Raw genomic sequence first — 15,181 nt, forward strand, 5'->3', positions numbered from 1 at the left:
AAAGAGGAGTGATTGGCAAATGCTCTTGCACTTTATTTTGCAACCCCTACAGCATAGGCATTTATTGTTGAGTTCAACTACCTTAATGAAGAGATATTTTGCTGTAGTAGAAATAGCACAGGACTGTGAGGACAAATCAGTCTGGGTTCAAATTCTGATTCTACCAATTACTATGCAATCTTGGCCGGGATATTTAACTTCTTTGAGCCTTAGTTTCCTCATCAATAAAATGGAGATAATTCGGCACACAGCCGAAGATCGATAAATATTTGTTGAATGAATAATACAGCCGATGGCTAATAAAAGGCAATCGTAGTCTCATCTCCCGGAGAGCTCCAGAACTGAGGGCTCTTAGGCCTCCCTCCGACCTCAAATGCCTGAAGCTCAGCCCAGAGTTCAGCCCCTATCTTTTCAGCCTCAATCAGTTCCTGGTCCAGCGCCCGCAGAGAACGCTGTGGGCCTTGTACTCTGCGACCAGAGCACGTTCGTCTAGTTTCTCCTTCTCTCTCCCTCTTCCCTCCCCCCAGAGCCAGAGTAGAGGAGGCCCGACAGCGCCTCCGCCATAGGCTTCCCCTGCTGCTAGCATCCCACAGGGGAATAGGAATTTCGTTTTCCTCGTCTTTTTTAATCTCTCCGTTTTCTAGTCCTGGTCCACGCTCAGCAGCCGCAAGCCACTGCTCTCCGAGATCTGGGCCGTACGCTACCTCCCAGGCAGCGCCAGGTAGGCTACGGGCGTGTTGGGTAGCCACGTTGCCTGGGAAACTGGGGCGGGGCTTGGAAACGCCAGCTCTGTGCGGGATTTGCGCAGGCGCTCACGCCCTTGGCCTCCGACTATCGCGAGAATAATCTCCCGGAAGTTCCACGTCAGTCAGCGGGTCGGCGGGTCGGTAGGTCTCTCAGGGTCTGTGCCTCCGGTAGCAAGTGGGACCGTACGGGCTGGGACCGACGCAGCCATGGTAAGTCCAGACCCTGCAGGAGGGAGCGGGGGACCCAACGGCTATGGGTGATTCCTGGGGCTACTGGACTGAGGGCTGCGGTAAGCAGCGGTCTGGGCTCTTGCTATGGCCGCCGCCTCTGGCCTTGAGTCCTGGTCCAGTTTGAGTCGTGGAAGGGAGGAAGCTATGGGGCCCAGGAGGCCGGGATGGTTTGGGAATGCAATGTCTGCGACTGAGGGGTCCCTGACACCCCTGGCGCTTACGGCACTTACCGGAGCTCCTGCGGTCTGCAACGGAGTCGGTGGTGTGGGGAAATACAAGAGGCAGAAAACGTTGAACTCGGTAGGAGGCTTTGGCAAAACTACTTTATTTTGCTCTTAAAACAGAGCTAATCGTGTACTCCTGTTGGGTTTGTTTTTGGAATAGTGTGCGCTGACCACAAACTACGAACTTAAGCAGAGATGCCCAGGAAAAAAATGTATATGAAATCAAAAGTGGAATTTCAAATGTTTTGGAATCTCAGCTTTTCTAGGGAGAAAAGGAGAGTGTGTGTGTGGGGGGGGTGCTGTTTATAATACTGGCTGGTGTGGTTTTCTGCGTTTGCAAATACAATGGCTGGAATAGAAGTCATGACAGCACGTTTTTATTATCACCCTCACTCTCAAAAATGCCCTAAAATGCTTTACACAAGAGTGCTATAATAATAAAAAAATACGATAATGTGAGAATATCTTTTCAGTATTTTATATTTAAGCATTTTATTGCTTTTTTAAGTTTTACTTGTTATAAAACACAGAATCAAAGATTTTGGAACGTGAAGACCACAGGGGTTAATAAATCCAGTCCTTCGTTGGCAGTTTAAAAAAAAAAAAAGCTTTAAGTTTGTATAAGGCTAATTGCAGCAAAGTTGGAACTAGAAAGAGGTTGATCCTTTGGGGAAACTGATGAAAGTTATGAATACCCCTAGAAAAATGCCACACAGAAACACACCTTTTCGAATAAAATTTATTGTGTTCACTCACAGACACCTCTCCCCACCCCTTCCTCATCTATGGACTTTCTTGGGACCCCAGGTTAACAGCACCTGAACAAGACGTCAAGTCTCTTAATTATGCCACTTCATGTTACTAACGACCTGCTCTAATTTGGATCTGCTGTGCTTGCAGTAATGGACATTTTTGAAAAAGGCCCTTGGATCTGCCTAATTTAGTTTTCTTTTACAGTCTTTACATTTAAAAAAGTATTTTAATAATGAAATATTGCCCTCATTTTCTTTAATATATTTTAAATCTTTTATGTGAAACACAAAATGTGAATTTGCTCATTTGCTCATTTACCATAGACTATTTACTATGTGCCATGCATTTTGCTAAACAATTGCCACCTGATTCTCTCAACAGCTGGGGGATAGTTTCAATAATGCTTATGGTGTGGTTACTATAGGCCAGGCACTGCTCTAACTGCATAGTTCTGAATTTAATTCTTACAACACTAATAGGTCAATAATAATAGTATTATGCCTGTCTCACACAAGTCCAACCTGAAAGAGGTGAAGTAAACTTGCCCACTTTTGCACATTTGAAATGAGTGGTAGAACTGAAATTTGAATCTATCATTGATGCTCTAGTCCTGTGTTATAGTGTCTGTCCTTAAACCCCCATAGCCAAATATAAAAGGTGCTGTGGAGATAAAGACATGTATAAGTAATGACCATGCCTTTAAGGAGCATCTACTCTAGAAAGCAAGAAGACATATGCACATAAATGTATCATCAATGGTTAAAATGAAATCTTACAGGATCCGCTAGGAAAGAATACTTCAGGCTGGGATAATCAGAAAGGTCTTATTGGTGGCAGTGGCATTTAAGCTGAGTCCTAATGCACCCACCTTTTGGAAGATGTAAGGAGACATTTAGAGTTGAGGCTACAGTGTGAGCATCTTAATTATTGTTGTCCCAAAGTGCCTAGTACATTCAAAGTAGTCACTTAAAAGTTGGGAGAAGTATTATCACAAGAGCTCTTATCTATGCTTTATAAACTGAGACTTAGGCTTTGAAAGTTCGTAGTCGTACTGGCATTGCTCAGAGTTCCCTGGCCCACCTTCTGGAGCATCACTTTTACTCAATAATCAAAAATTTAAAATACGTATTAAGGTTAAAATGTACACAATTTATAAGTGTCCAAGAGTGTGAGATGAGCTGGCTTATATGAAAACTCCACAATAGTTCCTGGCACATAATAGACATGTTGTATCTGTCCGCTCTGAAGAGAAAAAGGAGTTAAAATTTGTGATTAGTAATTAATTAATGGGGCAAAGTTCAGAAATTGATGAAGTAAAGAAGTAAAAGGTCTCACTTCCCTGAACTAGCAAGGAATGCAAAGATGATGGTTTGAAAGTAGAATATTTGAGATAGGAAGAGATGACAGTGGAAACATTTTTGAGGAAATTGATGAGAAGAGACAGAGAACTCTGATCTTTTATAAAAGTAAAGTAAGAGAGAGGTAAAGATTGTTGCTAAGAGTGAAGGAGGTGTGGATAGAAGTAAGAACAAGGTTTGAAGTAGTCAAAGACCCAAATTTGATAGAGATCCAAAAAGACATGAGTAAAAGCCTTGTGAGGTGTTTGCTTTGTCTTAGGAAATTATCTTTGCTAGATCTTCATTTTATGTTCAAAAGTAACCTTAAATTTCTGTCCCATTCATGATCATCATAGAAGATCACGACAGTAAAGATTTGACAGTAATTTAACTTGCCAAAAAAGCTTTTAGGTTGTATTTAAGACCTGTTGAAGGGGAAATATATTTTAAGTTAGTTTTTCTCAACCTGCCTCCAAGAGAGAATTAAGCCTACTGCCTTAAGGCATCATTTTATATAATGAATTAACTTTTCTCCTAGAGTGGCAACCTTGGGAGAATGGAGAAGATAGTTAGTCCAGTTATTTTCGGTTCTGTGCTTCAGATGAAGAATCTGGCTTAAAAAGGCTATTTTAAACTATTGGTATATTCTGACTTGAGAGAATATTTTTGTTTTGTTTTAAATTGTTCCAATTTCATTACTAGTGTTTTTCTCTGGATCATAAGATTTCTGGTGCATTTTTTTTTACATTGTTTCAATTTTGAAATAAAATTTTAAAAGCATTAAAAAAATTGTTCCAATTTCATTAGGTTTCTGTAATGTAAATCCATTAAAATATTTCAGACATTCCCATTTGCCTCCAGAGGCCTTCACACATTATTATTATGATCACACATTACATTACTGAGCATTTACTAATATTTTTGCCAAAATCTACTTTTCTCTGAAGAAATCAATTTAATATTATGATTTAGAGTTACTAGGACTTCATGAATAACAGTTCTTCAGAATATTTCCTGAATGACATGAACACAAAATTGTGATTTAATAGATATTTTAAATTTATTTACTAGATATTTTATAAACCACAGGTTTTCAAAGTGTGGTTTATATTCTCTTATGAGTCTCTGATACTCCTTCCAGGGCTCCACAAATTAAAACTGTTTTCCTAATAGTAAGATGCTATTGGCCCTTTTCACTATGCTATATTTGCACTGGTGATGTAAAAGTAATGGAAGGTAAAACTGCTGGTGCAGTGGCACCAAATTGTTCTGACAATATGTTCTTCATTGCCACGGTTTTTTTAAAAGCTAGATGCAGTGGCTCATGCCAGTAATCCCAGCACTTTGGGAGGCCAAGGTAGGAGAATTGCTTAATGCCAGGAGTTCCAGACCAGCCTGGGCAACAGGGAGACCTTGTCTCTAAAAAGAAAAACAAAACAAAAAATAACTGTTTCATTTAAGAATGTTGTTGACGAAAGAGTAAAGGTTGTTAATTTTATTACATCTCTACACTTGAATATCTATCTTTTAACTATTCTGCGTAATGAAATGGAGAGTATTCATAAAGCAGTTCTGTGGTGGTTTTCTCAAGGAAAAACGTGTCTGTAGTTAAGTTGTGAGCTTTACTTGAGACACTGAGAAACTGTGGTTACATTTGATTATTTGGTAGACATTTTTTAAAAACTGAAAGAAGTTAGTTGGTCCCTGACAGTATTTGTTACCAATGATAAAATTAGAGATTTCAAGTAAAAATTAGAATTTTAGAAAACTATCACTGAACTTTGCAGATTTCCAGTGCCTAATAGTATATCAGTTGAGATAGGTGGTGATATTAATGAATGTAATATTTTTTATAAAATATAGTTATAATGATGTATCAACATTTGGAAGATCTGCATAACTCAGTGAATCAACATTTTCCAAATGACCAATGCTTGATGTCACAAAATCATGCATGAATGAAAGACCTATTCAAAGTACAGAATAGACCAATGGATTTTAATCTATAAAAGTGTAAGCAGTTTATTGATATGGTTTCAGATTTCACATTGCAGGTAACCTTTAAGAAACTACCACTTCTCAAGCTTCAAAGAAGAATATCCTATGATTTGAAAAAACTATTAAAATATTCTTCTCTTTCCAACTACGTATCTGTGAGGCCAGGTATTTTTTGTTATATATCAACCAAAACATCATATCACAGCATATTGAAGGCAGATGCAGATATGAGAAACCAACTGTCTTCTATTAAGTCAGATTTTAAAGAGTTTTACATAAATGTAAAACGTTTCCACTCTTCTTACTAAATTTCTTTTGAAAACATTTTTCATAAAAATATGTTATTTTAGTTAACATGTAGTGGGTTTATTTTTGTTACTTGAAAATAATGCATAAATATTTTAAAGTTGTTTCAGTTTTAATTTTTAACATGCTAAAATGTCAACAGATAAAACCCACATTAGCAATAGCTCTTTGGGGATCTTCAAAAATTTTAAAGAGTGTAAAGGAGTCCTTGGACCAAAAAGTTTTAGAACTGCTATAATTTTTAAAATTTTAAGTATTCTCATTTTTTGTATGCATGAGTGAAGAAGTAGATGTGTTAGATTTGAAACTGTGTCTGTAATTTCGCAAAGTAAAAAACTGAATTGTTTTGTAGGCCTATTAATGCACTGTTTTTAGTTAAGATCTTAAGCATGTTTTCTTTGGCTTAGCAGTTTAATTTTTTTAATGTTGTTTTTCCTTAGCCTCTGAGACTTGATATTAAAAGAAAGCTAACTGCTAGATCCGACCGAGTTAAGAGTGTGGATTTGCATCCTACAGAGCCATGGATGTTGGCAAGTCTTTACAATGGCAGTGTATGTGTTTGGAATCATGAAACACAGGTAGGAATTTTTAAGGACTTCATTGGAAATAAAATACTGTTAGACTGTGTTCATAATGAAAGAGAAGAAATATCACAGAATCCCGTAGTTATTTGCAAACTGCTTTCTCTAATAAATTGGTACAAAGTATTTTAAATATGGAAGAACTAACATTTATGGGGGGATAGTTTGTGGGAGAATTTGTTCTAGGTATGTTATTAAATATTTAATTAAAACAACTCTGATTTAGGTAGTATTTGTTCTCTTAAAATTGAGGAAACTGATCCTAATAAAAAGATCACTTGCTCTAAAGTATTTATTAGTTAAATTTCCATTCAGTGAATATTCTATCTTAAATGTGAGATTTTTTTATTTTACCCCAAATACTCAATGTAATGATATGCAGATAACTTTCAACCAGCCATACAGATTATAGATTATATTAGGGAAATATTTATAGTCAAGTTTTGATTCCACATGATAGTTTGCATCTTACAGATTGTCTGCCTTAAATGCTTGTCATGTTCTGTTTCACCTGAGTAAATAACATATCCTTCAAATTATCTCATATTCTCCACAGCCTTTCTAGGTCATCTTTAATCTTTTTCTTTCAGAGTATAAAACATAAAGCTAGCACTATACCATACAGTTTTGTGTCTGCTTATATAGCAATTATCCTCCAAATCCAAAGTTAAGTTCTTGAAATCCAGATAAAATTCACATTTGAGGAATTTAAGATGGCAAAAATAGAGTTAGGAAACTAAGGTCAGGAGTAAACCTAAAACCTCCTTTACCCTCTCATACTCCCTATAATGAAACAGTAATGGCTGTGCACAAAACCAAGATCCCATTGGTGACATTTTATCTTTTGCTTTCTGCTGTATCCCAGTATCTATAACATAATCTGGCATATAATAAGTACTCAATAATTATTTGTTGAACTAATGAATAATATACATTCCATTTATCACTAATTCAGAATTTCTTTCTGCAATTTTAAATCGTGTGATTTCCTTTCGCTTTGATGCAGATAATATACGTACCAACTGGCTTTTTTTGGTCTAGTCCTCCATCCAGATGTTTAAAACCTTTCTGATATTATGTTTTACAGACATGTTGGTATCCTCTCCCCTTAATTCTTTTTAGGGATTCCCTCTGTTAGCTCCATTTGCCCATCTCTCAGCTCTATCACTTGACTATCCTATGCTCTCAGGCCCAGGTGTATTTCCCTTATCTTTCCCTAGGCTTTACCATAATATAGCTCTGCTTTGTTTGTGTCATCCACTTTGCCTCCTTTTTCTCTTTTATACCTTTCCATGCCCTCTTACAAGACCATCTGATTCCCCTGATTCCCCTTTCATAATTCATCTCATTGGTAATTTCGTGTTTAATTTCCTTCTTTCCTCCAAGAATGGAGGTTCTATAAAAACAAGGATTACCCTAGTCTCATTTCCCACTCTTGCTCCAGTGCATGGAGTACCACCTGACACAATGTCAGGCTCATGGTAAATAGTAAGTCTTTGTTGAATGATTGATCTATTTTTGGTTCTCCCTGCTTTTTTCCCTGTATTTATCACCAACAGGAGTTATTTACCACTCATGTATATTGGGAGCAAAATTCTTGAGAGAGCCAGAGAGGTTTTGGACTTAAATTCACATGTGCTTGAATTTCAGATAAGGAGATATATACTCTTTGAGGTGATGGATGCAAAGGGATTTTACAAAAGCCAATATTTTATCATTTGAAGCCAACTTGCTGATAAAATTATGTGGGCAAGCTGATCCTCCATATATTTATCTAAGATGAAGATGAAATTTTTGTCCTCCTTGCATCACAGGATTGTCAAAAGGGTCAAATAAAATTAGATAAAATTGTGTATGAGACCTGTAAAGTACCATACAAGTATTAGTCATTACTTTCCTAACCTACATTGGTTATTTTTATGTACTGAATGTGTAGCTATCCCTACCCTTTAGATTGTTTGGCTTCTAGAACAGGGAGATCATTTTTCATGTCATTCATCTCAGCCATGGAACATATGTGGTGTGGAACCAGGACTGTTCTGCAGCTGCTTTATTGTTACTGCTCAGCAGAACCCTGGATTTGTTGGTTCCTCATAAGCTTTCGTGGATTTTTCTGCTGTCTTATGGATTGCATGTTCTGTCTGATATCCTCGTCTGTGTCATGGTCAGGTGGTAGCGGTTATACAGGTTGGAGCTGATGTCCCCTTCATTCAGTCTTTGTCTGAAGACTATTCGAAATCTGGCTTGGAAAGTCAGAGTAGGCTCAACAGTTTTGACCCAGTCCCTATTCTTTTTTTAGTGTACATGGTTAATCAATAAGATTGTATTGTGTTCTTTAGTTATTTCATTATTGCTTTCTAGTACAAAAAGAGGGATTGAAAAATGATAGTTTGAGTTTCAGAATTTTAAAGAGCAGGCATCAAAAAGGGAGGAAAAATAGGTGCATTTATCTCTGCTCTTTCTAGGAGGGTGTCCTAGTTTTCTGCCTTTATCCTATGTATATAATTCCACTCTGAGCATCTTGAAGGAACATATAAATCACTGTGTTTTTATATTTTACTAAAAAGAAATAAATAGCATTTGTATGGAATCATACTGTTAAAGCATGCAAAAGAATTGTACCTTGTTTATAAGCCATTTCTATGAGTTTTACTTTTAAAAAGAAGAAACTAAGAGCCAATTCACTCAACAAATATTAATACTTATCATGTACTACTTGTGTGCCAGCTACTGTTCTAGGCTCTGGGTATACATACAGTGGTGAACAAGATTCTTGCCATTAGCATAGCAGGAAAGATTGACATTAAACACATAATTATGAGGTGCTACATTGCAAAAGGGGAGTACAAATTTCCATGGGTGGATTTTCCAGGCAGAGGGAATAGGAGCAGAGGTAAGGCTGGGGGTAGCCAAAGGTGAGAGGCCAGAGAGGGAGAGAAGGGCCAGAGCACAGAGGATCTGGAATAACATCTTGTGGACATTTGCTTTCTCTTGTCTTCTAAAAGTGTTTTAATTTTGAATCTATTAAAGAAAAGATGATTATTGTATTTTTTTCTCATTTTAATGTTGAGCTTTCGTATTTTAGCCTGAGAATATAAGATTATAAGTGATCAAAATAATTGGATGTATTAAATATAGCAGAATAGATTTTTCAGACATTCTCTCATAACTCAATGTGTATATTATTCTTAAAATTTAAAGACATTGGTGAAGACATTTGAAGTGTGTGATCTTCCTGTTCGAGCTGCAAAGTTTGTTGCAAGGAAGAATTGGGTTGTGACAGGAGCGGTGAGTAATTATATGAATCTCTAATCCCATTTTCTGAATTGCCCAGTGATTATGTAAATTAGTTGCAGAATTTTGATTCCTGATTTGTTTTATTAATTAGTGCAGTATTTTGAAATATGGACTTCGTTCCTTGAGCCTATAATGTAGTTTTTCATATAATTTACTTCATAACAGTGATGATGGTTTTAAAATTTCCATTCTAGGATGACATGCAGATTAGAGTATTCAATTACAATACTCTGGAGAGAGTCCATATGTTTGAAGCACACTCAGACTACATTCGCTGTATTGCCGTTCATCCAACCCAGCCTTTCATTCTAACTAGCAGTGGTAAGAGATGACTTCTTTTGGTCATGTGCATCTCTTTTGGTAATTCATTTTCATTCAGTGAGACATGATATTCTCTAACTTCTGTTATAAGTAGAGTTCTAATTCCAGGCAGCCTTTAAACTATTTAGATCCGTTACTGTGCTATTGATGCTGCTTGCTTATCAGTAAAATATCAGCTATACTTAGGATTTGTATAGCAGTTGCTGTATTGTCAGGAAAGATCTGAAGGTCTAGATGTTTAAACATCTGCTAAACAGAAAGCTGATTTGCATCCTGACGAATGAGTTTTCGGCAGATTGCCATAGACCCTAGTCAGTTTTATCTTTATATTCAATTTAGTTTGCTCCTTAGTATTATGTATAGAACAGTGGACCTTTTGGAGGGCAATTAAAACAAGTAGCACTGAATTGGTAATAGCTCTTTGAAACATTTTTAAATTAAAAATTGAAATGTAATTCAAAACTTTTTTAAACCAGTTTTATAAGAGCAAGTGCTTATTCTCTAGTCATTGCCATCATTATTCAGTCATACTTAGATTCTAATCAAACTTATATTACTCTTCTGTCATTTAAAGCTCACTGAATTGTTCTTAAATTTTTTCACAAAATTTTTATATTTGCTATTAGTAATCTATTTTATTTATCTCCACTTTAATAGAGAGATAAGTTTATTCATAGGATAGATAAGGATTTTAAAAAATCTATTTAGTTTTTATTCTATTTCAGCAAATCATGGAATGTATGATTTGTGTTAGGTTTGCTGCCTTAAAAAGCACTAAGACTCTGTGTCTTAGTTCTGAAATGAAGAAAAAATAGAAATTGCACCTAACTTGAGATTTTCCTTTGGCCAGATGATATGCTTATTAAGCTCTGGGACTGGGATAAAAAATGGTCTTGTTCACAAGTGTTTGAAGGCCACACCCATTATGTAATGCAGATTGTGATCAACCCCAAAGATAATAATCAGTTCGCCAGTGCATCTTTGGACAGAACCATCAAGGTAGGTTGTCTGCTCTTTGTGTCAGTTATCATTGTTAGTAAAATATAATTGCTTTAGGCATTTTATTGCTGGCTGACCAGACAATTACTCCTGTCTTAAAAGTTTTTCTCAAAATTTATTTTGAGAGGTTTTCTTAAAAGCTTATTTTGAAGTGAAAATAAGACTTCTCATTTCAACCCAGAAGGATATGTTTTATGTAGAAAAATATTGTGGCAACCCAGTGCTCTTAATGCAGGAGCATTTTTCTGTGTGGAAGCAACAAGTTGTAAAATTTGTTCAGCCTTCAGAAACCCAGAATAAGAAAAACACCAGTATCTTTTTTAGGTTACTACTTTCCTCTCCTTTTAGTGTATGCATTGACCCCACTCGTTATTGATCCATTTTATATGTTTAAATTCCATCTGTCTCCATTCTCTCTTTCTTATTCTAATTGCTGTCATTATCTTTCTAAAACATGGATTCCATCTTGTCAGTGCCCAATTTAAGGATAAAGTCCAAATGCCTTAGTATGAAAGACAAGGATTTCCAAGACTAGCTTGGACTAATATTATGAGACATCTCCTAAAACCTTGGTCTACTCACCATCCTCTAGAGATGCCATGAATGTTCACACAGCCTTACCTTATTTAACTGTTTCTTCTGCATTCTCTTTATTTTCCCATTTTGATTTAGTTTTCTCCAGAGAACTACCCAGCTTTCAAGGCTTAGCACAAATATTTGCTCTGAGAAGCTCTTATCAGACATCTAATTCACCTCTTAGACAGAGCCAGTTATACTAATCCCATTCCTTCCATTGCTTTTTGCCTCTATAACAGCCTTTCTCACATTGAATCTTAATGTGTTTTTGGAAATCTTTTCCTCTGAAATGTTGGATATTTAGGGCAGGAACTATATGTCACTGTCTTCCCCCAAACAGACATTCAGTAGCAAACAGCACAGTGTCTTGCCCATACTAGATGCTTAATACATGTTGCCTTGAGTGCAGTCATATTCCTTTCCATCACAATGTTTAAAATATCTTGGCTGGGTGTGGAGGCTCACGCCTGTAATCCTAGCACTCTAGGAGGCCAAGACAGGAGGATCACTTGAGCTCAGGAGTTCAAGACCAGCCTGAGCAAGAGTGAGACCCTGTGTCTATTAAAAATAATTAATTGATTGATTGAAATATCTCTATATGCATGGATTTAAAATCAAATTAACTTTTGCTTACACATGTTTGATTACATCTGTATAACATTTTTATTAGTTTTCTTTTTACTTACATAGTATATGTCTGAATACCTTAGGATTTTGACCTTACTTTTTTCCTTTTTGTCAGATTGTCCTTACTTTAGACATAGGTTGGAAATTTCAAACTTAGTTTTAACTTTCTTCACTAAATCAGGCTTATTTTGAGAATCAGAATTACTTTATCTTTGGTTCCAGTAAAGTTTTTTGTATATAGTAAGTGGTAAACATTTGTTTATATATACTCCCCACAGGGCCTCCTATGTGGTAGACACTCAGTAAAAAAGATAAAGCTCAATTCTGCTGTGGGAACTTTTGACTGCTTTTCTGTACTTTAATTTAATTTAATTAATTAATTTATTATTTTTTTTTGAGACAGAGTCTCACTCTGTTCCCTGGGCTAGAGTGCCGTGGCATCAGCCTAGCTCACAGCCACCTCAAACTCCTGGGCTCAAGCAATCCTAGTGCCTCAGCCTCCCGAGTAGCTGAGACTACAGGCGTGCACCACCATGCCTGGCTAATTTTATTTTTTTTATATATATATATATATATATATATATATATATTTTTTTTTTTTTTTTTAGTTGTCCAGTTAATTTCTTTCTATTTTTTAGTAGAGATGGGGTCTCGCTCTTGCTCAGGCTGGTCTCAAACTCCTGACCTCAAGCGATCCTCCCGCCTCGGCCTCTGTACTTTAAATTTTTTTTTTTTTTTTTTTTTTTTTTTTTGAGACAGAGTCTTGCTTTGTTGCACGGGCTAGAGTGCCGTGGCGTCAGCCTAGCTCACAGCAACCTCAAACTCCTGGGCTTAAGCGATCCTACTGCCTCAGCCTCCCAAGTAGCTGGGACTACAGGCATGCGCCACCATGCCCGGCTAATTTTTTGTATATATATATATATTTTAGTTGTCCATATAATTTCTTTCTTTTTTTAGTAGAGACAAGGTCTCACTCTTGCTCAGGCTGGTCTTGAACTCCTGACCTCGAGCGATCCACCCGCCTCGGCCTCCCAGAGTGCTAGGATTACAGGCGTGAGCCACCGCGCCCGGCCTAAATTTTTTAATTAAGTAGTAACTTTCTTTTAATATATCTTACTAAATCCACTTTCATTAGTTCTATATTAAATCTCTCATAAAATCATTTCTTACCCTCAAAGTAGGATTTTTCAAAGTCTTAGACATCTAAGATTCCTGAACTTCACTGTAGATCAACTGAATCACAATCTCTAGGGATGAAGCCTAGAAATTGGCATTTTCAGAGAACAATAGAGTGATTCTGCCCCCTGGAAATTCAAGTAAAGTAAGAAAGAACAAAAACAGGTGAAAAAAATGAATATTTCTTAGCTTTTCTTTCCTGGGCTTTGGCATTTTATGTAATATGTCAGAAGTGTGGTGGATCTTCCTTCTAAAAAGCAAGGCCCTGTATTGACTAGCAGTTGCTATTCTCTGAAGGTGTGGCAGTTGGGCTCTTCTTCACCAAACTTCACTCTGGAAGGACACGAAAAAGGGGTGAATTGCATTGATTACTACAGTGGTGGCGACAAACCATACCTCATTTCAGGTGCAGATGACCGTCTTGTTAAAATATGGGATTATCAGGTACAGTTTTTTCATAACCTTACCCGCCATATGTTAGACAGGTTTCTTTCTTTTTCTTACAGGACAGTTAAAACTTGGGTTGTTGAACTCTGTTCATAGCATAACAATTAAAGTCTTAAGGATTTGTAGTTAAACTGTGCTCCTAGAATTATCCATAAAAATGAACACATGCATATCAAGATTTTAAAAATAAAATGCCAGCATGTTTATTTTTCATTTAATAATAGAAATTAGAAATATTAACATTTTAATGTTAAATTATACATCATCCAGTATCCTCATTGGCATACTTCTATTTATATTTGAAAACTAGCAGATCAGTAAACAATATCATGATATAGCTATGGTACAACCATTTTGCCACATAAAACTCTTGCAAACCTAGTTATGAACTCTTGTTACCATGCTTCTTATCGCCAAGATTTTCTTAAATTTCTTTGTTTGTGTTTCTCACATAAAAAGTTTCTTTAAGCAGTTAATAAAATGAAGCCTAGAAAACCAGTTTTACCCTCAAACTTTTTCAAATTTTTACTTAAATACAGAATAAAAATATTAAAAGCTAAAACAGCACTATCTACTTAGTCCACAGATGATAGGTATGAGTATAAAGGGGAAAATTTATTATCCTAAGAATTTGGGGGAATAATAGACGAAAACTTGTTTTTTTTTTTTTTTTTCTTTAATATGGTGGTTACATTTACGTTTATTTTGTGAAATAATTAGAGAAAACTCACATATATAACAAGATTATTCTATTTCAAAAAATTTCTCTATTGGATACTATTTAAGTTGTCTTAACTACTATCATTTATAATGTATCTATGCACTGAAAAAATTAAAGGTGGGTTGGTTACTGGTTTTTCACTAATAAATAATGTTTTCTGTGTCTTAATTATAGAATAAAACATGTGTGCAGACCCTGGAGGGACATGCCCAAAATGTGTCTTGTGCCAGTTTTCATCCTGAGTTGCCAATTATCATCACAGGTTCAGAAGATGGTAAGTTAGAAGTGTGTGTTTATTCCTATGCTAGTAATTACTCAGGAGATATTTAAACCAGGCAGTGTCTCTGCATTGTAATTGAAGATTTCCAAAGATTTTGATATTTTTATTAGAGTACTAGGCTGAAGCTATAAAAGAGTAAATGGGCATTGTTATTATTAATATTATCATCACATCCTAATGTGTTTTGATGCTATCCTTAAATAAGAGGACACCCAGATGTACTAGAGAAAAACTGAAAAAGCATGTGTTTCAGAGTCAAACAAACCTGGGTTCAAATTCAGGTTCTGTCACTTCATGAATGTGTGGTTTGGGAAAATTATGAAATAGAAATATATATATTCACTTTATAGCATTACAGTGAGAAGGTGAAAAGAAATCATGGGTACAAAGCATCTGGCACATGGGAAGCCCTGTACCCAGGAAATCCTGTTGTTATTTCACACTTAAAATCACAATCTTAGTTTTAGTTTCTTATACATTTTCTATTATTATGTTTATATTGCTTTATAAAAGCTTTTAGAGACTGTAGACCAAAAACAGTTGCTAAGCTGCCGGGAAGTG

General features: G+C 36.1%; 1 protein-coding gene across 2 annotated transcripts in view; it reads left to right on the top strand.

Annotated features, from left to right (window-relative positions):
• The first annotated feature begins 829 nt into the window (after positions 1-829).
• The window catches only part of COPB2 (COPI coat complex subunit beta 2), a 29,942-nt gene continuing 15,590 nt past the window's right edge, over positions 830-15,181 (top strand). Inside the window, exons 1-7 of one of the 2 annotated variants that reach the window (XM_069475394.1) lie at positions 830-1,036; positions 6,036-6,173; positions 9,378-9,464; positions 9,668-9,794; positions 10,645-10,793; positions 13,470-13,616; positions 14,515-14,614. In XM_069475394.1, the coding sequence (XP_069331495.1) occupies positions 6,120-6,173; positions 9,378-9,464; positions 9,668-9,794; positions 10,645-10,793; positions 13,470-13,616; positions 14,515-14,614 (664 nt within the window). In that variant the 5' untranslated portion in view covers positions 830-1,036; positions 6,036-6,119. The remainder of the gene's footprint in view (positions 1,037-6,035; positions 6,174-9,377; positions 9,465-9,667; positions 9,795-10,644; positions 10,794-13,469; positions 13,617-14,514; positions 14,615-15,181) is intronic. The other variant, XM_069475393.1, reaches the window with a different exon arrangement.

This window comes from Eulemur rufifrons, chromosome 7, assembly GCF_041146395.1.
Source record: "Eulemur rufifrons isolate Redbay chromosome 7, OSU_ERuf_1, whole genome shotgun sequence".
NCBI classification, from domain to species: domain Eukaryota; kingdom Metazoa; phylum Chordata; class Mammalia; order Primates; family Lemuridae; genus Eulemur; species Eulemur rufifrons.